At 40.1% G+C, this 24,161-nt stretch overlaps 1 protein-coding gene across 8 annotated transcripts in view; it reads right to left on the bottom strand.

The window, feature by feature from the left end:
* The window catches only part of Arhgef6 (Rac/Cdc42 guanine nucleotide exchange factor 6), a 123,461-nt gene that overhangs the window by 42,854 nt on the left and 56,446 nt on the right, over positions 1-24,161 (bottom strand). For 6 of the 8 annotated variants that reach the window (XM_006991970.4, XM_076562215.1, XM_076562216.1 and 3 more), the window contains 3 exons: positions 14,659-14,753; positions 10,230-10,325; positions 8,184-8,306 (listed from right to left, as the gene is read on the bottom strand). In XM_006991970.4, coding sequence (XP_006992032.2) covers positions 8,184-8,306; positions 10,230-10,325; positions 14,659-14,753 — 314 coding nt within the window. Of the gene's footprint in view, positions 1-8,183; positions 8,307-10,229; positions 10,326-14,658; positions 14,754-16,445; positions 16,596-24,161 lie in introns of those variants that run through there. The other 2 variants (XM_076562220.1, XM_076562219.1) reach the window with 2 other exon arrangements.

Genomic DNA, 24,161 nt, shown 5'->3' with positions numbered 1-24,161 from the left:
TTGCCAAAAGGCTAAATAAATAAATGTAAAGTGATTGTAAGGATATGGAAAGACAGGAGTCCATGCACACTGTTGATGGGCTATAAATTAGCCCAGATATTATGTAAAATGTATAGTATTATGCAGTATGGAGATTCCTCAAAAAATTAAAAATAGGAACTGTCATAAATAAGATCTATCAAACACACTATTGAGTATCTGCCCAAGGGAAATGAGATCAATATGTTGTAGAAATATTTGACTCCCATGCTTACCACAACACTATCCACAATAGCCCATAAATGGAACCAACCTAAGTGTCCATAATTCAATTAATAGATAAAGACAGTGCAGTACATGTGTACAAAGGAACACTATTCAGGCTGTCAAAAATACCATCATTTATGACAACATAGATGGAACTGGAGATAATTATGCTAAGTAAAATAAACCAGGCACAGAAAAATAAGTGTCATGATCTCCCCTGTACATGGAATTTGAGACAGCTGGTTTCATGAAAGTTGGCAGTAGAATGATGATTGCATTTGACTGGAGGGAGTGATGGAGTCAGGGTGGGGGGAAGCTTGACCCATGGGTACTAAGTTACACCAGAGAGAAGCAAACTGCTCTAGTATACAGAGAAGAGACTATAGTAACAATAATATATAGTGCATCCAAAAAAGATAGAGAAAATTATTTCACAAGTTTTCACCACAAAGAAATGCTAAATGTCTGAATGCATAGGTGTGTTTAATATTATTTAAATATTAGACAGTGTATGCATGTATCAAAACATCCCATGGCACCCTGTAAACATGTATCACTTTTATGTGTTTATCAGATAAAAATAAAGTTCATAAACAGATAAAATATATAAAAATGAAGATATAAATTGCCAATGAACAAATGAAGGATGACGAATATGATTACTCATTAAGAAAATGAAACCAATATCACAATGAAAAACTACTTTATATCCAATTAATTTGGCTATAATAAAAAAGGAGACTGGGTTGGGAAGATGGATTGGTAATTAAAGCATTTACTGTATAAGCAAGATGTCCAGAGTTTGGATCCCCTGAACCCATGTAAATGCTGGGTAGGTATGGTGGCCCTTCTGTAATTCTAGCCTCAGAAGGTAGAGATAGATAATTGATCTCTAGACCAAATTGGCTAATGAGACTAGCCAGGCTGGTGAGCTCTGGGTTTGATTGAGAAATTTTGCCTCTGTATATGAAGCAAATGAATAATCAATAAAAAGAATCACGATATCAACCTTGAGCCTCCATACACATGTGCCCCTACATGCAAAAATGCATACATATATTCATGGAACACACACGGAGGAGAGAGAGAGAGAGAGAGAGAGAGAGAGAGAGAGAGAGAGAGAGAGAGAGAGAGAGAGAGAGAGAGAGAGAGAGAACAGCAAATATCACATTGTGGAAAAAGGAACTCTCCTTCACTGCTGGTAGGAGAATACATTGATGCAGTCAGTTTGGAAAATAGTCTTATAGTTCTTGTAAGGTTAAACAGAGAGATGTGATTTGGCTGGTATTACAGTGTCTGTGAGGTCTCAGCACCACAAGGAGAAACAAGATGAAAGCCAAGGAAACATGGTGGTGCATACCAATAATCCCAGGACTTGGGAGGTGAAGACTGGAGAATCCAGGAGTTCAAGAAATGCAAACATGTCTATACAAATTTGATTTTTCAACACAGAACTATTCATGATCCATCAAGTGGTGAATGGAAGAAACAGTATGTGGCATCTATATAACAGAATTCTTTTTAAAAATATTAATTTTGTATTTATATGTATGTTTATGTGTCTATATGAGCCTATGCTAGTGGCTGTAAGACCAGAAGAGGGCATTGCATCCCCTGGAGCTAGAGTTACAGGTATTTGTGAGCTTTCTGATGTGGATGCTGGAAAGAGAAGTCAGGTCCTCTGAAAGAGCAGTACATACTCCTAATCACTATGCTGTCTCTCCAGCGCCCTGTGTATATATTTTTAAATGATATGCTCATAATCTTATAGTGCATGGAAAGCTTTAAAACATGTCAACATCAGGGAAATGAAAATTAAAACTGCATTGAGATTCTATCCCATTCCACTAAGAAAACAACAACAAATGTTGTTTGCAGGAAAACGGATGCAACTGGAAATAATCATATTAAGCGAATCAAGAAAGACAAAGATCCTTTTTTTCCTACTTGTGTTTTTCAGATTTTACATAGATACATAAAATTATATATATATATATATATATACATGAAAACAGGTGAAACCATCTAAGGAAGTAAAGGGGGCTAACAGGAGGGAAGGGCTGACAAACAGGAGGTTAGCAGGTACGCAGAGACATGCCTAACATTCAACACATACTTTATAAAAACTTAAAAAAAACAAGTAAATTTAATCTGAAAAAATGCTGGCTAGAATGGGGAGAAAGAGAAACCTTTATATACTGCTTGTGATAACATTACCTAGTGCAGCTACTATGAAAACCAGTATGGCGGCTTCTCACAAAAACCAACAGAACTACAAATAGAATATGAGTCAGCTATACTGCTCTTGGGTAGATGCCCAAAGCAATCTACATCGATAGACCACAGAGACACTTGCACAGCCGTGCTTCTTCACATAGCCAGGAAACAGAGTGAGCCTAGAGGTCCATTAACAAATGAATGGATAAAGAAAATATGGAATATGTACACACTGGGCTTTTGTTCAGCCATGATGAATGTGGACTGAACTGAAGAAAATTGTGTTTAGTGAAATAAGCCAGATGCAGAAATCAAAGTGTCCTTAGTTTCATTTCCGTTGCTATAATAAAATACCCTGAATAAAAGCAATTCAGAGGAGAAAGGATTCATTTAGCTTATAATTCCAGGTTACAGTTCATTATCATGGGGAAGTCAAGGCAAGAGCTTAAAGCATAACCTCCACAGACAAGAACAGAAAGAATAAACCATGGATCCTTTCTTGCTCTCCGCTCATTTTTCTTCTCTTACACTGTTCAGAAACCTCTGCCTAGCGACTGGTGCCACCCTCAATGGCCTGGGTCTTTCTATATTGATTAACAATGAAAACAGTGACCAAAAATCAACCTAAGCTGGATAAATCTTTCTAGGTAAACCTAGGTTGTGTCAAGTTAACAGTTGAAATGAACCAGCAAAAACAGGTATTACATTTCATTTCATATGCAGAATACACACACACACACACACACACACACACACACACACACACACACACACAAATACAAATATATGTATGTGACTCAAAGGTAGATTTGATTGCAGGGAGAGAAAGGGGTCAAAAGGGATAGCAAAGGAGGAAACAAGAGGGTAATGGAGGGAGATAAATATTGCATGTTTGTGCTCATACACAGAACACATAGGGAAGGATATGAACAAAGTGTAATTTTATATGCATATACATATATTATCAAAATGAAACTCATTATTGTATTTGGTACATAAAAATATAACTGAAAAGGCAAAAACGCTAAATGAAAGAAGCCAGATACAAAAAGCCACATATTGTATGTGTCTTACCTCTACCAAGTCCAATATAAACAACTGCCTAGTGATTGAGCGAGTTTGGTATGGTTACCTTTGGTTAATTGGTTTTAGACTATGTGGGGTGACTGTTAAAGGATATGGTTGCTTAGGGGTACTAAAAATATTCCAAAATTTATGATGACAATTGTGCGATTTTGTGAATACAGGAAAGATCAATTCATTATATCCTTTACTCTGGGATGAGAAGAATTGGAAGACTCTCAACAGACTGTGATATGGTCTCTGACATTTTATGGTTTGTTTTGTTGAAATCAGGTCTCATGTAGCCTAAGATAGGGGCCTTGATTTCACTACACAGCCAAGGATGACCTTGAACTCTTGATCATCTTGCCTTCATCTCCCAGGTGCTGAGATCCAAGTGTACATTATTATGTTACTACTCATACGTTAAGCAAGTGAATTCTATGATTTATGCATTACATCTCAATCTGTGGTACAAAAATGAAATGATAACATTATGTCACTGAGTTAGGTGGTGGGCTCTTGGGTGCATATTTTATTATAATTCTTCAAAATTGCATTTACGTTATTCTTTGTGGGTAAAATATCTATCTTACGAAAAACATTTTTAGAAACCTGATTGACCTGACTTCTGACTCTACCACTTACCAATTATGAGTTCTTTGGCACATTACTCAACCTAAGCCTGCCAGTGACTTATCTGTAAGCAGAGATGGTAATAATAGTAACTTCCTTGTGGCTTCTTACAACTGCATGCCTGGTACGTTTTCAATGCTATTATTAGCTAACGTTCCCTTTAAGCAGTTGAACCACTTGTGGTAAAATGTCTATGCTAATATCCGCTCTTTTTAAAAATATATTTTTCTCTTTTCAATTTACTTATGATGATGATGGTGGTGGTGGTGGTGGTGGTGGTGGTGGTGGTGGTGTGTGTGTGTGTGTGTGTGTGTGTGTGTGTGTGATGTGTATGCATGAGCGAATGTGGGTATAAGGTCAGAGGACAAGTTTTAGGAGTCAGTTCTCTCCTTCCACTGTGGGATTGGGATTCAGGGACTGAATTCAGATTGGTAGGTCTGTGTGCAAGCACCATTCATTACCCTCTGAGCCATCTCACCAGCCAACAGAGTATTGCCAGTGCAATCTCATGTCTATGGTGTCCTTGCTTTTTGTTTGTTTGTTCTGGTTGTGGGTTTTGAGGAAGTACTAAAAAAGGAAGTTAGAACCTCATGATTTTATTCTTTGTAGCTGGGAAATATCCCTTTGTTTATGAATGCCACATTTTGATTACTCATTCATCCACTGATGGGCACCTGGCTTGACTTCACATCTTGATTCTTGTGAGTATTACTATGATAAGCAGGTGCAGGTGTCTTTATTGTATACTGACCTTGATTCCTTTGAATACATAGGCAAAGGGGAGACAACTGTTTTAAATTTAGTTTTTAAAGGAACTTGCATACTGATTTCCATAACTGAAATGTCTACTACTTCTGAGGGTTGATATCAACTAATTTTCTAGCCTGCTAGGGAAGTTCAAGTCAAAGCCTATTCTTTTCTGTCTTGAGCTGTGTCCAGAACCCATGACTACTCTGAATCTAGTCTGTGAAAAAAAGAGCCCGTGTGTGTTGGCACTATTATCATCCTACCTGGGTTTCTTACATATGATTCCAGTGGTTAAACTGCATCTTCAGCCTTTAATCTATTTCTGATCCAGATAAATATTTTTGGTGAATGTGTCAAAGATGGGTATTTAGAATTTAAGGAATTGTTGAAGAGATGTGTCACTCATCTAGCCTTGTAAAGACTTATTTTTTCATTTGGGGTGTGTGTGTGTGCGCGCGCGTGCGTGCGTGCGTGTGTGTGTGTGTGTGTATGTGTGTGTGTGTGTGCGTGTGCGTGTGTGTACATGTTCCATTTGATGTGTATGTACTTGTACATTTGCATGTATGTGTGCACATGTTCCATTTCATTGTGTGTACTTGTTCATTTGCATGCACTTGTACATTTGCATGTATGTGTGCACATGTTCCATTTCATGTGTGTGTACTTGTTCATTTGCATGCATGTGTGTATGCACACCTGTGTGCACATGTGTGCTTGGGTGTGCATGCCTGTGTACATTTAAAAACAAGAAATCAATGTCAGATACCTTCTACCTTATCATTCAATTTGAAATTCATGGTTCAGCTAAACTAGCTAGCCATTGAGGGCCAGGGATCTGCCTGCCTCTACTCTCCTGCCTCTAGGCTTACAGACAGGCACCTCTATACCTACCCTGGTTTTCTTTACATGGATGGGTGCTAGAGATCCCAACTCAGGTATTTATATTTGTGTGGGAAACATTTCACCCACTAAGCCACCTTCCCAGCACTGTAAAGATTTATTCTGATGGGAGATAGCATTCAATTATTTTTTTTGAAAACTCAAAGCCAATCGTATTCACACAAATTATTAGAGGAAGTGACATGGAGCTCACAGTCAGTGTTAGGTTCCTTACCACTGCCTATTGTTTACCCGCTTGACTTCTTGAAACTTGTATCAATCAGCACCCCAGAAGCAGCAGAGTTTGGGGGAAACATTCATTAGAGTGTAGAAGAGAGTGTAAATATAAAATATAAAGGATCAGTGGCACACAAAGCCTGGGGAAAACTGGATACAACATGTCAAAGAATGGGACTACTTCCATCTCTCTCACCCTGCACAAACATACATGCAAAAATTGATCAAAGACTCAGTGTAAGACAAGAAACTTTGAAATGCTAGGAGGAAACCCTGAAATACAGTATAGGCAAGCACTTTCTGAGAACTCCATATGCCAGGAAATCAAGCAAGAATCGGCATATGCCACTCCAGAGATGTTATTTAAAAAAAGAAAAAAGAAAACCTTCCACACTGCAAAAGAAACAACTGAACAAAGAGAGAGCCCACACGGTGTGAGAGAAATCTTCTCCAGAAAGTCAAGGAAATGTTTCTCAAAACTCAAAAGTGCCGTTGCTGGGGAGCCACCCTAACTAACACTCCTGCCCTTTCCTTTCGTCGTCTTCTTTCTGCTACTGAGCACACTTGCTCTGGTACTTGAGGTATTTTCACTCTTTCTGCGATGTTCCCCTTCCTGCCATGTGTCTGCTTGTTTGCCATATGGCTGACCTCCATGCTGGCTTGGCTCAAATGGCAATCTCTCTCTCCTTTCCTCTCTCCTCTCTCCAACTCCCTCCTCTCTGCAGCTGGTGAGATTTACAGCTTGCCGGCCCTGGGATTTTTCTTTTTTCTCCAAAAAGAAAAACTCATCAAATTTAGCCAAAGAAGAAATAACACAATAAATAACGGACAAATCATCTGAGTAAACACTTCGCAAAAGGCACAAATGGCAAATTTATGGGGGAAAAATTCAATATTCAGCCATCAGGGAGATAGAAATCAAAAGTGTATTGGGATTCCCATCTCATCCTAAGTCATATGGTTCTCATCAAGAAAGCAACAACCAATGCTGGCAGATACAGGGAAAAGAAACTGTGTTGTCCATGGCTTGTGGGAATATATCTTAGTCTAGCCACTATACAGAGTGGAAGTTTCTCAAAACACTAAATACAAAACTATCAGCTATAGAACCCCTTTGTATATAACTGAAGAAAGGAAGGAAGCATATAACAGAGTTATCTGCACACCCATGTTTATTGAGGCTCTTAATTGTGACAGCTAAGCGCTGAATCAGCCTATTGGGGTGTGTGTGTTTGTGTACCTTTATACTTATATATCTAGTTACATCTATATATCTTTTTATCTGTCTATATTGACTATTATTTATTCATAAAGAAGTGAATGCTCTTTACAGAAAGGGAATGGGAATAAAGGTCATCATGTTAAACAAAATCAGTTTAGTACAGAAACACAAAAATTGCTTATTTTTTCTCATATTCAGGAGCTAGAATTAAAGACATACCAGGTGGCATGTGTATTTGAGAGGGTGAGGCAGGAGGATTACCAAGAATTTGGTGCCAGCCTGGGCTATGGACTGATCTGATCCTAAATCAAAACAAAACAAATATCAATCTGTATATAGTAAAGTGACTACTTGTGACTCAAGGGGGAAGAAGTGAGAGAATTTAACAGCAGATATGACCAAACCAAGACATGTGCACATGTGGAAATGTCAATAATATGTGCAATTAACATATGTTGATCACAATGTAAACAGTAATACTTGGTATATATAGGGTTAACTCATAATGTTAAATGGAATTTTACTTAAGCAAAGTCTTCCCTGATTTTTCCTCCACCTTAACCCTAACCCTAGCCTTAATCCCACTTACTTATTATATTGCAAAGTTCCCAATATCCTTTTGACAAACCTCTTGCAATACATGTCCACAGTGTTTCACTTGACAACTGCATTTCTCTCCCACAAGAGGTGGGACCCTGTCTTTCCTGATCACTACTACTATGCTCATCAGTGTATTTACAAGCTTGCCTAGAGTGAGTGCTCAGTAAATTATTTGTTGCATTAGTGGATGACCAAGCCATGAGACAATGAATTCAGTCTTGGTCTGTAGAACAGAGATAACCAAGAGTTGAAATGGAGACCTTGAATTCCAAGAAGAAGTCCTCCTGAGCAAGGCTCTCTGCAGAACAGCTGTGCTGGGGGAAAGCCAGGACTTTACCTGTGCTGGGTGAGCACGTTGACAGCTGAAGGATGATTTGCACAGTAAGCCAGGTACATTGATTTAAAATGAGGCATGAGGTTCAGTAGACAGCCTCCTACTTTGTGCTGGTTTTCTGGAAACCTGTAAGTAAAACATGTGAAGCATAGAATGTAAACTAGGAAACAGAAGGTAAAGATACTCATAATTGAGCCCAGAAGCAGGTAAACCATTTGACGCATTGCCATGAGGGTTATTTATTTTTTTATTTGTTTGTTTGTTTGTCTTTAGGTACACTGGAAGCACTTTATCCATGGAATGCAGTTTTTGATCACTGATTAAAATTCTAGCCACCTTGCTGGAGAGGTGGCCTGATTGTTGAGAGCACTGGTTACCCTTCCAGAGTACCCAGGTTCAATTCCCAGCACCTACCTGGTGGCTTGCAACCATCTATAACTCATGCATGTGGTACACAGACATATACAGGCAAAACACCAATACACATTAAATAAATAAAATTAAAAAAATAAATTCTAGCTACCATGTAAAACTTTGATGTATAGGATAAAATTCTTACTTGGAATTAGCAGGTAGGGCTGTTTGTTTCTAGGATGGTTATATTCAAATTTCTCTTGACACATTAAGAATATTCAAATTCACACCAAGTTCAAACACAGACAAAACTGATTGAATTTAACAGCATAACACATCTTGGACAAAAATTTCATCCCATGATGCTCAGAAAACAGGCAATCTCCCAATTTCCATAGACTGATGAAAGTCACTAGTTTTTCCAAGATTCACTGGAAAATTAATTTTACACCAGAAATATACTGCCATTCCAGTGAACTTTGTAATATGATGTGTACTAATTCAGAAATCAAGTAGCCATCAAAACCATGCTGTGGGGGTTGGAGAGATTGCTCAGTGGTAAAGATCACTGGCTTCTCTTGCAGAGAACCTGGATTCAGTTCTCCACATCCTCCCACACTGGTGGCTCACAACTGTCTATAGCTCCAGTCTCAGGGGATCCAGCCTTTTCTCTGGTTTCTGAGGGTACTTCATGCACATGGTGCACACTCATATATAGATTGCAGGGAAAACACCCATACACACAAAATATAAATAAATCTTTTTTAAAAATCATGCCATGGTTCACACAAGACCTATACTTTTTTCTTCTCCGACTTTGTATGTGTTTCAAGTCAGACTATAACAGACACAATACCAGTAGTGCTACAAAGAACCAAGTTGGACATGGTGGTAAGTATTGTAATGCCAGAGACAGAGGTAGAAAGATCTGAACTTCTAGAGCCACCTAGGCTACACTGTGAGCTTGGGGCCTGCTGGGACAGAAGAGATGGGGTTGGAGTGGGCAAAGTGAGGGCCAGGGGTGGAGTACAGTAGTAGAGAGCCTGCCTAGAGCACACAAGGCCCCATTCTAAGGGGTCAGAAAGGGGGAGATTGGAAATGAATGATTTAAATGACTTTTCCAAGTACTTTTCAGCACATCAAATAAAAATGTCTTAACGTCAAAGCTGTTATCATCGGCCCGGCAGAGAGAGCTTAGTGGTTGAGCACTCTTGCAGCTCTTGTAGAGGACCAGAGTTCAGTTGCCAGCACACATCATAACCACCAATAACTCCAGCTCCAGGGGATCCAACACCCTCTTCTGACCTGGTGCACACGCATACACGAAGGCAAACAGGCAAACACAAACAACAAAACAAATGGTGCTATTTAAAATTAAAGCCAGAAAGAGTCTACCTAGATGGAACCTTTGCATACCTCTAGTGGTTTGACACTAAACCCCATCAGTGTCTTGGCAGGGTGGGGCATCTTTATGTGTCCCTGTGTTCTGAGACAATGGGTTGAAATTGCAGCAAATATATAAACATAAAGAGCCTTACCTAATCTTATAATCCCAATACTTGGGAGGTAAAGGCAGGAGCGTCAGAAAGTCAAACTCAGCCTCCACTACATAGGGAGTTCAAAGCCAGTCTGGTCTATGTGATACAGTCTCAAAAGGCATTTTTAAGTATAGAAGGAAAGGGCAAAGTCACTTACTTTGAACATTCTTCCAAGGCTTGGCAGAGTGTCTGTTGAAATGTGCATACTTCTTCAAAGTTTCCCAATAAACATGTAAACTCCACAGTACTAAGGCTGAATAAAAAAAGGGACATGATGTTCCAGTTAATAGAACGGAAAGATGTGCCAGATATCTAGTTGGAGCTCAGTTAGCTGCTAGCTGGCTGCTAGCTGGCAAGTATGGAAGTCAAAGTGCCTGTGTTTGAATTTCTTCTTTGTTAACTTACAACATCTCTATGGCCTCTGTCACCCTTGTTTAGCTTCTTCCCTTGGTTTATCTTTTATATGATAAGAATAATGATTGTAAAGAAAGTTGGTGGTCATTAGGGGCACTTACATATTTTATTAACCATGAGGAAAACAACATGTGCTTAATATTAACGTATAACAGTAGGTAAAAGCATAATACTATGTGGAATAAGTTAAAAATCTATGGTATATCTCTTCTAAAGAAAATAGGGAAATAATTAAAATATTTATGTTCAACAAGCACAGAGAGGAAAATGTAGCAAAATTAGCTTTCTCTAAAATGAAAATATTCAAATAACAACTAAAAACATTCTTCATGAAGGAGAATAGAAGGGAGAAAATAAAATTGAATTTTGTTACTGTTATTTGTAGCATGGAATGGAGTTAAATGGTGGCAAACTGAATGGTTTTATTCGGGGCATCTACATGAGGATTATTCCCGTTCATTTTCCCCTTACCAAGCAGTAAGCGATACTAAGAACAGGAGCCAACCCTCACAAGGCACGGAACAGTCATGCAATCACTTTCCAAACAGGAGCTTCAGTTGCTCTGTGAGCTAAGCTGCACGGCCATTTACAGGCTAAGTGCCATTTTACAGGCGAGAAGACATAGGCACAGGGCAGGGAGTAAGCAAACCCACTGAAGATCAAAGAGCAACAAATAGCAAAGAAAAGGTTATCCCAAGCATTCTAACTCTGGAGAGCACGCTCTAAAGCACTTGTCTAGAGATTCACTTGAGATGTGGATGTACCACACATTGCCTCTCCTTCAGAATATATCGTCCTGGGGGCTGCAGAGAGGGCGCAGAGCACTTGCTGTTCTTGAACAGGACCCAAATTCAGCTCCCAGCACACACATTGGAGCTGCTCACAACTGCATAGAATTCCAGCTCCAGGGCGCTGATGCCCTCCAGGATCAGGCTTCCTGCAGCACCTGAGCACACATGGCACACACTCACAGAGACATATACAGAATTAAAAATAAAAAAAAATGTTTTAAAGAAACAAATTACCAGCTCTAAGCACGCATACATATGAGCAACACTAAATGGGCTCAGGGAGACAGGGAGGCACTGGAAGGGGGGGGGGGAGTGGAAACGGTGACAGTACAGTACTCATGTAAGAAACCCTCACAAATATTAAAATTAAATTAAAAATTATATACAATCCTAAAGAGATGCGGTAAGGCACACCTGTAATCTCAGCACTTGAAAGGTCGATTTAAGAGGGTCAGGAGTTCAAGCCTGAAACTAGTCGTAAGCTACATGAGAGACACTGTCCCAAAACAAATTTTTGAAAGCATGTGCATGACATAGTTAATTCCTAGGGGAATATTTGCAAAGGAGTTTTGCTCATTAATCAAAAAGGGAAGATCCCAGTAAACATTCCCAGTAACCCTCAGAACATGAAAAGCTCCCAGTTCCTCCACTGTTCTGCCCTCTTGAACTGCAAACTGGAAACCCCGCCTCCCGTTGGCCGAGGAGGACTCTGGCAGCCAGCCAGTTTCTCTGGCTGCTTCTCTATCATAGCTGCAGCAAGCAGGGCCCCTGAACTTTCTGCAACCTGTTGGAGAATGTAGCTAGCCTCTTCACCAGCAGACAGCAAACAGTCTGGCTTGCTCAAATCTTTGCGGGGTGAGAAGACAGTCAGAACTGGTGGAAACACCCTGACACCAGTGTGAGCATCAAAGTGAGGGTGAGCGCAGGTCTGACCCGTCTCACATGCTCCTCTCCCTGTTCCGGGATTACAAGTCTGCTTCTTCCTCATTTGAAATCTGACCATCCCCCATTCAGGATGACTACTTCAGTGACCCCCTCTTCTGCGGGTTCCAGCCAGAAAACAGAAGGCATATTTCAGATAGCGTGTACCAAGAGACATGGTAGAGCCAGTCTGGTCACTTGGGGGCTGTGTGACAGGCAAAGCAGTGAGCCTGTCCAGACTTCAGTTTCTTATCTCCTCAATGGAGATGGTCAGTTCTCCCAGGAAAGTAGAAAGGGCGGTGTGCTGTATTCCTATATCACTCGATAAACTATGATTCACATAACATTTCACATTGCACATCCTAAAAACCAAACACAGGAATATACAGTGCTTCCATATGAAAAACGCTTCCCTTGGCGTCATGAGAATAGTTAAATCAAAGTTCAGCATGACAGTTTGCTTAAACAACATAATTTGGGGAGGAAAAAGGAGAAAAATAGTTAACTATATTAAACTCATTTAAGCCTGGAGTTGGTAGTTCAGATTTTGTCTTCCACTGTGTGAGCTAAAGTTTCTATTTCACTTACAGATTATGATAGCCAGCAAAATTTAATCAGTTAAAGTAACAAATAAGGACAGTCATTATTTGTTAAATATGTTAGCCCTATAATCATAAACAATAAATCATAAACAATGAAATAAAATATTTTAACTGAAATCTAATTACATTATTTCCCCCTTCCCTTTTCTCCCTCTAGCTTGCTCCCCCACTCCCTCTCAAACTGATAGTCTCTTTGATTTTTAGTGTTAACATGTATTTTTCTTTCATGAAAACTTAGTCTTTCGCTCATACTTTAGAAAATCATTTCAGGTTTAGTAAGTTTTGCACATTTTGCTTTCAGAATGCTTTCCATCTCATTATCATTCACATGTGCCTGAATAAAATACTGGCTTGAATTGTGCTCTTCTAAACATTTGCAAAATGCCACTCTCTTTCCACTTTGGGAGCATGGGAAAGAAGAGGTCTGGCCTGGCAATTGAAAGTCAGAGCAAGAATGAGAATTTCCAATTTATGTGATTTCTGAATAAAAGTACTTCACTTTAATATGCACAGGAAATGTGGAAGCTAAAAAGAAGACCCCTCTACCTGCACATTGGTGCATGTTGCAGTGCTCGTGAATGGATCTTTTGTTTAATATTGCAGCCCTGTTCATGACAGCTAAGCAACAAAATCAACCCAGATGTCCAACACTAGAGGAATGCACAGGGGAAATGTGCCTTCTATGTACAAGAAAATTTTTGTTTAACTATAAAGAATGAAGTTATGTCATTTGCAAGAAAATGGATGCAATCAGAAAAAAATCATATTAAACAAAATAAGCCAGTCTCAGAAAGGCAAATATCAGGTGTTGCCTCTCATTTGTTTTATATAGATACATAGAATTTTGTGTGTGCATGTGCGTGTGCATGCACGTGCGTGTGTGTGTGTGTGTGTGTGTGTGTGTGTGTGTGCATGTGTGTGTGTGTGTGTGTGTGATGAAAGTAGAAGGAGGGCTGGAGAGATGGCTCAGTGGTTAAGAGCACTGACTGCTCTTCCAGAGGTTCTGAGTTCACTTCCCAGCAACCACATGGTGGCTCACAACCACCTGTAATGAGATCTGGTGCCCTCTTCTGGCCTGCAGGGACACATGCAGACAGAACACTGTATACATAGTAAATAAATAAATCTTTTAAAAAAAAGAAGGTAGAAGGAAAACTGTGTGGGGGAATAAAGAAGAGTATAAGAGGGAAAAGGACAAGAAACAGGAGGGTAAGAGGGTAGGGAATATGATTAATATATAAAATATGTACTTATATGGAAATTTTTTAACAAAAGTATTTTCAAGTAAATCTTACAGAAACACAGAGTAGAAGAGTAGTTTCCAAACTATGAGAGGATAAGGAGGATGGTAGGATGGAGAAAGGACAGTTAAGGGGTACAGGGTACAGCTAGATAGGAGGTATAAATTCTGAATGTTCTGTAGCACAGTAGGGTTTCTAGGGAAGCCAAAAAGCAATTGTGTATTTCAAAGTAGTTGCTGGATATGCCAGTTACCCTGATCTGGTTTTACACTTTGTAGAGGTGTACTGAAATACCACACTCCATCCTATAAGCATGTACAATTGTTTAGTGCCAAGTGTTGAAGTTTAAAAAAATATGAGGCAAAAAAAAAATACCCAATACAAAAATTGTCATAGGCAGAATCTCAGATCAGCTCATTTTTTCCACAGACAGCTAGCCAAGCTCTCCAAAAGCAACATCTTGCATAACTGCCGTTGTCCTGACCATGTTCTTGGCAACCTGTGATCTGTGGGAATTCTTTTAAAGAGCAAAATCAATTATTCAGTGACATAGGAGTAATGCCTCCAAGTGCTGACATTATCTTGCTGTGTTTTACTCAGGGTTTAAAGAGTCTTACTTGTTATTAGACTGCAAGGGTCTTAGATAAGTAACGAGAAGAGACTGAAGTTCTTTGGCATATTCTTTTTCAGTGTCCAAGATGTTCTGTAACACCTGTAGAGAAACGAGAATTAAAGTCTCATAACTGTCAAGCAAGTCCAAGGTCAGAGCTTTAGATCTTCTAATCAAACTCCTAGAGAAAAGCATCCCAGTTTACTTAGGCTGATGTTAGATGTCAGGAATACAAAAATGCATATGTATTTTAGTTCACACTGGAAAAATATTTTAATAATTGTTTGACAACTAGTTGGATGAAGTAACTCATATGAACACAATTATTGTGAATTCTCCACAACTGGAGGAACCTTACCACTTACATGGTACTGGTCACAATTATTTATGCTTTAAATAAGTTCATCAAGGAAGGGGCTAGGTTAGCTAATAAAGGCTAACTATTCCCATTTTATGAATAATAAAAGTATAAGACATAGAGACTCAAGACTAGGAGAATTCAAAGATAATTATGACACTAAACATTAAGGACTTGGTTTCTGTATTGTTTCTGATAAGACATTTGTGGAACAAAATCATAGTATATAGTACATTCTTAAGCAGGATTGAAACTGGTCTTTCAATAAAAACAAAGAGTGCCCACATGAACAATTCATATAGAAAAGGAGACAGTACTGTGAAGAATTTAATGAGGAGAACAATTCAATAATTATGTTATTAATAACACAAAATTCTTTTTTGCTCTTGGTTTGAGACAAAGTCTTACTCTAGTCCAGAATGGCTTGGAACTTACTATGTAGTTCAAACTAGCCTCAAACTCACCATAATCCACATGCTTAAGCCTCTACAGTGCTGAACTTTTTTATCAGTGTATGCTACCACACCTAGCTAATAAGATCTATAGGCACAACAATCAATGTAGGACCCCACCAGTTCTCTTCTCCTACCAGTTCTAAGTCATCCCCCATTTCTCAGCCTGTTCTGGAAGCATATAAAACCTTCATTTCAAGCAATTATACATGACCAAGTTACTATTTTGCTATATGTTATATTTATATTTTTTTCACGTCTTCTAATTCATTGAAAGATCTTTCCTATGCTAATGGCTATGCTGCTTACAGATAGGGAACTTCTACCATATCTGAAGATGAAGATATTAAATAGGAACCTACAAGACAGAGAGAAACATGTATGGCTAGGAGAAGCACATTAGTCTAGCAAAAAGGTGAAAACGCACAGCTGACAGCATGCCTATGGCTTCCACATTAGCTGGATTCCATAGGGCTTCAGCTTCCACAGGATTCAGCTAATTTCAGATTGAAAATAGGGTTAAAAGGTCACCTGAATAGAATCCATATGGACTTTCCCTTTGTCATTATTTCTTAAATTATATAGTATATTTAACACAAGACTCTAATCCCAGCTACCCTTGGGCCTGATGTAAGAGGACTTCAAGTTTGAGGCCAGCCAGGGTAACTTAGTCAGATCCAGTCTCAAAATAAAAAATGGGAAAATAAAAGCTGAAGGTGTAGCTCAGAGGTAGAGCACTTGCCCTGGCATGTGTGGAGTCTTAGGTTCAGTTTCCAGAATCACAAGTAATACTTAATAGTGTAACAATTATTAGCATGGCACACATACACGGGCAGGCAGCATAGAGATTATCTCAAGTGTAGGAGAGGATGCAAAAAGAGCATGTATAAATTCTAGACTATTTTATATAAAAGACTTGAACATCTGTATCCGAGGAGGCCCTGGAGCCAATCCTTGTGGATACCAAAGAGTGGCAGTACTCACAAGACAAAGCATGATGACCAACTTCTGAAAAGTGGAGTAGCTGAAGTAAGTAGGGGACCAAGGAACCGCTGGCTTTCTGGTGAACAATTGAACTTGGGGATGGTAGTCCCAATTGTGCTATTGGCTTACAGGCTGCTTCAGTTTTAAGGCATAGCCTACCTCATCTCAGATTGTGACATTTCAGGGACCATTGTGAAGTAGCAGTGAGATGCTGCACAGGTAGGTACTGGGCAAGTGGCAAGCACTTTGACCAATTTAGAGGCTAAATGCATTTCTGACAATAATAGCACTATTAGAATTTCAGACAAGAAGTTTCTGTTGGGAGAGGAATGCCCTAAAATCTTGAGGGAAGTTAAGCAGCATCCCTGACCTCTACCCATTAGATGCCAGTTGTATGCCATCCCATGCTGCAGTTACTACCGTCAAAAATGTGCTCAGAAGGGTAATGTCACCTTAGTTGGGAACCAGTGACTTAGAAGGCCATAAGGTGGTTTCCAAAGCTAAGGGTTTGCTAAGCATAAAGGCACATGCCTATTATCCCAACACTCAGGAAGCTGAGGCAGAAAGATGGGTTGAGGCCAGCTTATATACACAGTGTGTTTAAGGCTAGCCTGAGCAAGACCTGAGCCTACAACAAAAAAGGAGACCAGTGAAGGGTTAAATTGTAGGCCCTACTGACAGCCACTTTTGTCTACTTTCAGTTCCCCTATTGCTCAGAAACTATTCTTTACAAATGTAAATTCAGAGGTGTGAAAGGACTGGTGCTCTCTGAAATTAGTCCAAGGATGGAACAGTAATGTTACCGCCTACAAAAAAATCCAGTTACAATAAAGGCCACTAGAAACTGCTTTGGGCTGACTGAAAAGCAAATTCAGCATGCACAAACTGGGTCTGGAGCTCAGATGGCAGGGTACTTATCCAGCATGCACAAAGCCCTGGGTTCCATCCCCAGCACCACACAAACTGGGTGTGGTAGTTCCCACTTAGAATCCCACTGTTCTTGGGAAGTGGAGGCAGGAGGATGAGGACTTTAAGGTCACTCTCATCTACACAGGAAGTCCAAGGCCCACCTGGAATACATGAGACCTTCTCTTAAAAAAAAGTGGCAACTTACTGGTTTCAATTAAAATGATGCTTCAAGAAACTAATTATAAAGCCGGGCGTTGGTGGCGCACGCCTTTAATCCCAGCACTTGGGAGGCAGAGGCAGGCGGATCTTTGTGAGTTCGAGGCCAGCCTGGGCTACCAAGTGAGCTCCAGGAAAGGCGCAAAGCTACACAGAGAAACCCTGTCTCGAAAAACCAAAAAAAAAAAAAAAAAAAAAAAAAAAAAAAAAGAAACTAATTATAGGTGCAAATACCCATATTAAGAAAAAACAAGGCACTTCAATTTTAAAACAGATGTGCTTCCTGGGTAAATTGGACTCAATGGGTTAAAAAAACAGAGATCATAAAGTTCAGATGGAGACATGGTAGTGGTGAATGCGGTCAAAATTTGTTGTATGCATGAAGGAAATTCTCAAAGAATAAATATATCTTTCAAGGAGGGATGATTTCTAATGTTTCATTTGGCATTCAAGGGGCTGGGGAGTCATTACTCCCTTCTAACACACTTAGCTGGACGAAATGAAAAATAAACGAACGAAATCTGTAAGGAATGAGGTTATAGAAAACATCTATTCTGAAGAGTGGCTACTGAGACTTACAATGGACCGGAGCGAGACCCACAGAAAGCCTCCACAAGGAGCAAGACCAGGGTAGCAAAACCTTTGCTGTGACCGACAAGCTGGTGAGCACTCAGAGCGGATGAATCTGAAAGCTGAGCACTCAGGGGGCTCAGTGTCGTGAAAGCACACTTACCCTTTTGTGATTTTTGTTCCAGTGAAAATAGAGGAAATGCCCTTACTTTTCAGGCAGAAGAAGAAAGCAACCAGTACGACACCAGCATATTCTGGTGGCTAAACAACATGGGAACATTTAGTTCCTAACCACGTCAGCCCTCAGGAGAAAGTTTGACCAGCTCATAATCTAACTGACATGAGAGACTAACTGACACGGAAAGAGAACATCTCAGCTCCAGCCAGCTGGAAAGACTCATGTAGAAGGGAACTGAGCAACCTCAGCCCCCTCTAGTCATCTAGTGTCACCTGAGAACGGACAGTGAGAAAGAAGCATTAGTAAAGGCACAGTCGGGGGGTCCAGGCTCACCAAGGGTCTAACACATGATTGTGGGACACTAGAACGTGTCCGTGTCTCCACACCTCACCACCACAGTACTGACACCTGCTCTCCAGTCTCTTTGACCCAGCACATCAGGTCAGGCTTCCAACACAAAATGGCAAAGCCACACTGAAAGGAAACAGCAGCTGGAGCTCGGGTGTAACAGTGGTCGAGTGCTTGCTAGCATGCTCAAGGCCCTGGGTTCCATCCCCAGCGCCACCTAAAACCAACGAAGACTAACAATAACCCAGTGAATTCGAGGAGACAGTGAAAGCATCAGAGACGAAGTCAGATAGCGGGCATTCATTGAAAAGAACCCACCAACACTGAGTTCTGCGGCCTGCGAACTTGTTATTCAAAAGTAAAGCAGACATCAAGACTTTCTCAGACAACTGAAACAACACCCTGAAGGAAATTATCAGCTCCATGTAGGCCTGGTTTTCAAGAGATGTTCCTAGAAATTCTGGAACCTCTGTGTCTTGCCCACCACAAGATGAACTACCTCGTCTGCCACACACAGCTGCCACCATGATGTTTGGCCCAAGTCAACAGAGACAAGGACCATGGACTGAATCTTCTGAAGATTCAAACAAATGCTTCCTTTCTTGTAAGAGAGTGTCTGGAGGGAAAGTGATAGAAGGGAGAAAGTTGCATTTGTGTAAAGAAGAGAAGAATATTCATGAGGGAACAAGTGATGATCAAAGAATAATTTTCATTTTCTCTCACCGACAGACCAACAGCTAATAAAAATTATTCAAAATTGGGTCCTGGGTTCTATCCCTAGTACCAACAGGAATAAAGCATTTGATTACATAAGTATCTGTGTACATGTAGGCATGTTTATGTGTGAGTGAAATGAGTGGTATTAATAATACAAGGCATGGGAGGGAAGAATTAAGAGTACTTTATTAATAAAAGATACTTTTACTAACTGAATATTGAGTATATCTTTGGGTAGTGTTGTTTGAAGATGAACTTGGAAGCTCAGTGTGGTGATACATGCCTGTAATCCTAGCACTTCAGAGACGGCAAGAGGATCAGGAGTTCAAGGGCAGCCTAGGTTACATGAGACCCTGGGTATTTGTTACTTTTCTCATAACTGTAAGCAGATATCTGGCATGAAGCAACTTAGGAAAGGCCTTATTTTGGCTCATAATTTGAGGGGCTAGAGCCCATCATTGACAGTAGGTAGCTCCTTAGCAGCAGGAATGTAGAGCTGAGACTACTCCATTCCTCACATCTCCATGGAACAAGAAGCAGCGAACAGGTGATCCTGGTACTTTGGTTAGTTCCTTTTCCCCCTTCGTATCCAGTTCAGTACCCCAGTTCATGACATGATATCTCCAACACTCAGAGTGGGCCTTCTCTCCTCATTTAATCCTCTTAGGAAACACCCATGCAGACATTCCCAGAGATCTGTCTCCTGGGTGAGTCTAAACCCAATCATGTTAACGATGAAGAGTAACCATCATGTTTTGTCTCAAAAAACAAAACAACAACAACAACAAAGCAAAACAGAAAAAAAGAAGAGGAGGATAAAGATGGTAAAAAAGAGAGAAGACTGAAGAAATGAGTCGGTGGGTAAGAGCAGTCACTGTACAAGCATGAAGGCTTAATCAGATGCAGGCACCCACACGAAAAGCCAGGCATGGCCGCTTGCTAACGCCAACACTGTGTAGAGGTAGAGACAGGAGGGTCACTGAGGTTTGTTGGCCAGCAGCCTACCTCCAGGTTCAGTAAGAAACCCTGTCTCAAAGGAATAAGACAGAGATAGAACAGAACATATGACATCTCTTCTGGTCTCTGTACACACACACACACACACACACACACACACACACACACACACACGCATGCATACCTGTACAAGCACATATACCACATATACACTTTCATACACAAAATATGAAAAAGAAAATAAACTTGGATTCAATGTGAATTTATATTGGAAACTCTAAAGCAACCATGAAAAGATTTTTTTTAATATAGTAGAAGCCAGGTGGAGTGGCACACACCTGTAATTCAGCATTTTGGTTGTAGAGGCAGGAGTTCAAGGCCAGTTTGGTCTACGCAGTGAGTTCAGCCAGGACTATATAGCAAAACTATATGTCATAAAAACAAACAAATAAAATACACACACACACACACACACACACACACACACACACACACACACATATATATATATATATATATATATATATATATATATAATTGATATGTCAAGAAGACAAATGTGATCATATAAAATACTCAATTAAAACAACAAAATGCAGGAAAATGTAGGGGAAAATAGAACAAAGAACAAGGGTAAAAATAGTAAACAGTAACAAAGGAGACCAACAAGACGCTCAGTTGGTTAAGGTGCTTGCTGCCAAACCTGATGACCTGAGTTTGATCCTGGGACCCACATGGTGGAAGAAAGAACTGGCTCCTCTAAGTCGTCCTCTGACCTTCACATGTGCATTGTGATGTGTGGGTATGTATACCACACACATACACACACACAATAAATAAATAAAGTGTAATAAAAAACCTAATCCACATTTATAGCCAATGTATTATTGTCAAAGTTACCAAAAACACATAACTGAGGAAGGACGGGTTCCTCAATAATGCTGTTAGAAAAATTGGATATACACATGCAGAAGAATCAAAATGGACCTTATTTCACACCATGCACACACACAAAAAATCAACTTAAACTGGATTAAATACCTACAGGCAAAATGCAAAACTATAAACCTACTGGGAAAAAAAAACCAGATTAAAAACTCCACTGTGTTGTTCCAGGTGATAACTTGTTTTGGACATGATACTAAATTCACAAGAAACAAAAGCAAAAATAGACCAATGTGATTATATCAAACTAAAAAGCTTCTATACAGCAAAAGAAACAAGAGGTGGGGACATGGTTTTAGTAGGTAAAGTGTTTGCCACACAAAATCTAGGAAGTGGTGACTCTGAGGCTTGCTGGCCAGTCAGTCTAACTGAAAAGGTTGAGCTCCATGTTCATGTTTGTCCAAAACAAAGTAGTAGTGCCAGGCATAGTAGCACCTGCTTTTAATCCCAGCACCCAGGAGGCAGATCTCTGTGAATATTGTGTGTTGAGTCCAAAGCCAGCTACAGGAGACCCTGTCTTGACAAATAAAGAAAGAAAGCCAAAGAGTAAAGCACCCAACACTGACTTTTTGCCTCTATGTGTACATGCACACACATACATGTACACACATGAGCATATACACTCACATTCAACACACACACAAGAAACAAAGAACGGACGGAAAACAACCTACAAAATGAAAGAAAATCTTTTGAAACTATTACCTACTAAGGGGTCAATATCCAAAATGTATAAGGAATGTAAAGAACTCAATAGCACAAGATAAAAACACACACACACACACACACACACTATACTTTTCTCAGTGTTTTGGTTTTTGGAGACAGGGTTTCTCTGTGTAGCTCTGGAGCCTGTCCTGGAACTCGCTCTGTAGACCAGGCTGACCTCGAACTCAAAGAGATCAGCCTGGCTCTGCCTCTCGAGTGCTGGAATTAAAGGAGTGTGCCATCACCACCACCAAGCCTACCCTATACTTTTAAAATGAGCAAAAGAGAAATTGGAATATACAGTTTTCAAAATAAAACATATAAGTCACCAGCAAGTATATAATACCCAATTTCACCTATCCCAAGGAACCACAAATCAAATGGCTTTCACCTCATACCTGTTAGTTTGGTTATTGATTGGTCTGGGGATGTAAGTCAGTGGTAGAGCACACTTGCCTGGCACACTTGAGGCTCTGGATTTGAGGGCCAGATCCACAAAATGCTAACAGTATTGATGTAGATAAAAAGGAATCTTTGCACACTACTAAAGGAATACAGCCATTTTGTAAACTATATAGGTTCAATAAAAAGTTGATAATAAAGTCAGGCATGGTGATGCACATCTTTATCCTAGAGATTGGGAAGAAGGTGTCAGCAGGAAGATCAGGAGTTCTAGACCAGCTTCAGCTATATACCAAATTTGGGGTGGGGAGGACTCAGGCTACATGAGACATTGTTTCAAAACAAAACAAAAAGCAAAAACAAACTAATTTTTTAAAAGGTCACCAAAATGGTTCAGCATGTGATATAGCACTTGCCATGTAATCCTGGAGAATTAGAATCCATGCGAAGGTGGAAAGAGAAAACATAAACTCCATTTTCCACAAGGTTGTCCTCCACATGCACAACATGGCATGTATGCTCCTGTCCACCATACATCCTGGATGGAAATACACACACACACACACACACACACACACACACACACACACACACACACACACTAAGATAAATAGTCAAAACACAGGCTAGTATTAATAAAAAACTGCTCTGAGTCCTGTGAGCTCGAGTCTTCATGGAATATTGTGTGATTTATGGCCTCTTCTAGCCTCTGCATATAGGAGGCACACATGTGGTGCACATACATACATACAGGCAAAACACATACACACAAAATAAAAATATTTAAAAATAAAAGAGCAGTTCTTTTGAAAGTATTTATTTGGTTGTGTGTGGGATTTAATCTATGTAATCTCAAACTGTGGCATCCTGCCTTCCCTCTCAAATTTAACAAGGAATGAATCTTCTAATCATCTTTTTGTGCATTTTTTTTCTAAAAAGAGCATGTTCTGATAGTGAGCTACCTCACATCCTCATCCTCCCTTCAAGGACTGTTGTCTCTGCCACATGACCTGAATCACAATACCTATTCAAATGAAGAAAAAGGGAGCAGAGGAGTCTGCTGGAGGAAAGACCTGCCCGCTTCCTCCATGCTGGAGATGGAGCTCAGAGTCTCCCAAAAGCTAGGGAAATGCTCCTCCACTGCAACTGTCCCTCTGCACCCCTGAAAGGAAACTCACATAACTGCAAGTTCTAGAGGTGGCAGGATGCTGAGCTCACAGAACTAAAGTGACCAAAGCTTTGTCGGGGCCAGGAAAGAACTGAGTCAGTAAAATGCCCGTCATGCAAGCATGAGGAACCAAGTTTGATCCACAGAACCTACATACAAAGTCATATGTGGTGGCACATGCTTCTAATCCCAGTGCTGGGGAAGTGATGGCAGGTGTAGCCCCGTGGCTCACTGGCCAGCTAGCCTACCCTAGTTACCAGTCGCTAGGTCATAGTAAGAGATCCTGCCTCAAAAAAACAAGGTGCATGGCTCTTAGGGAGCAACACCCAAGGTTGACTCTTGGCACGCACACACATGCACATACATACATGTGCACCTGCACCTGCACATGTACAAGCACAAACACACACACACACAAACACACACACACAAAGGGGAAAAAGCTTTCTCATCCCATTATTTCCTCTCAAACCACATGAGATTGGCGGCAGTTTGAGTGACAGCGGTACTCATCAGGGGATGCTTGAGATTCTTTCCCAAATTCACCCAGACTTTTCTCACTTTCTTCAAACTCAAGAGAGCGGCTGATGAATGGGGA

The sequence above is a fragment of the Peromyscus maniculatus genome, chromosome X (genome assembly GCF_049852395.1).
Source record: "Peromyscus maniculatus bairdii isolate BWxNUB_F1_BW_parent chromosome X, HU_Pman_BW_mat_3.1, whole genome shotgun sequence".
Lineage (NCBI taxonomy): Eukaryota > Metazoa > Chordata > Mammalia > Rodentia > Cricetidae > Peromyscus > Peromyscus maniculatus.
This window is presented reverse-complemented; position numbering and strand designations above follow the sequence as displayed.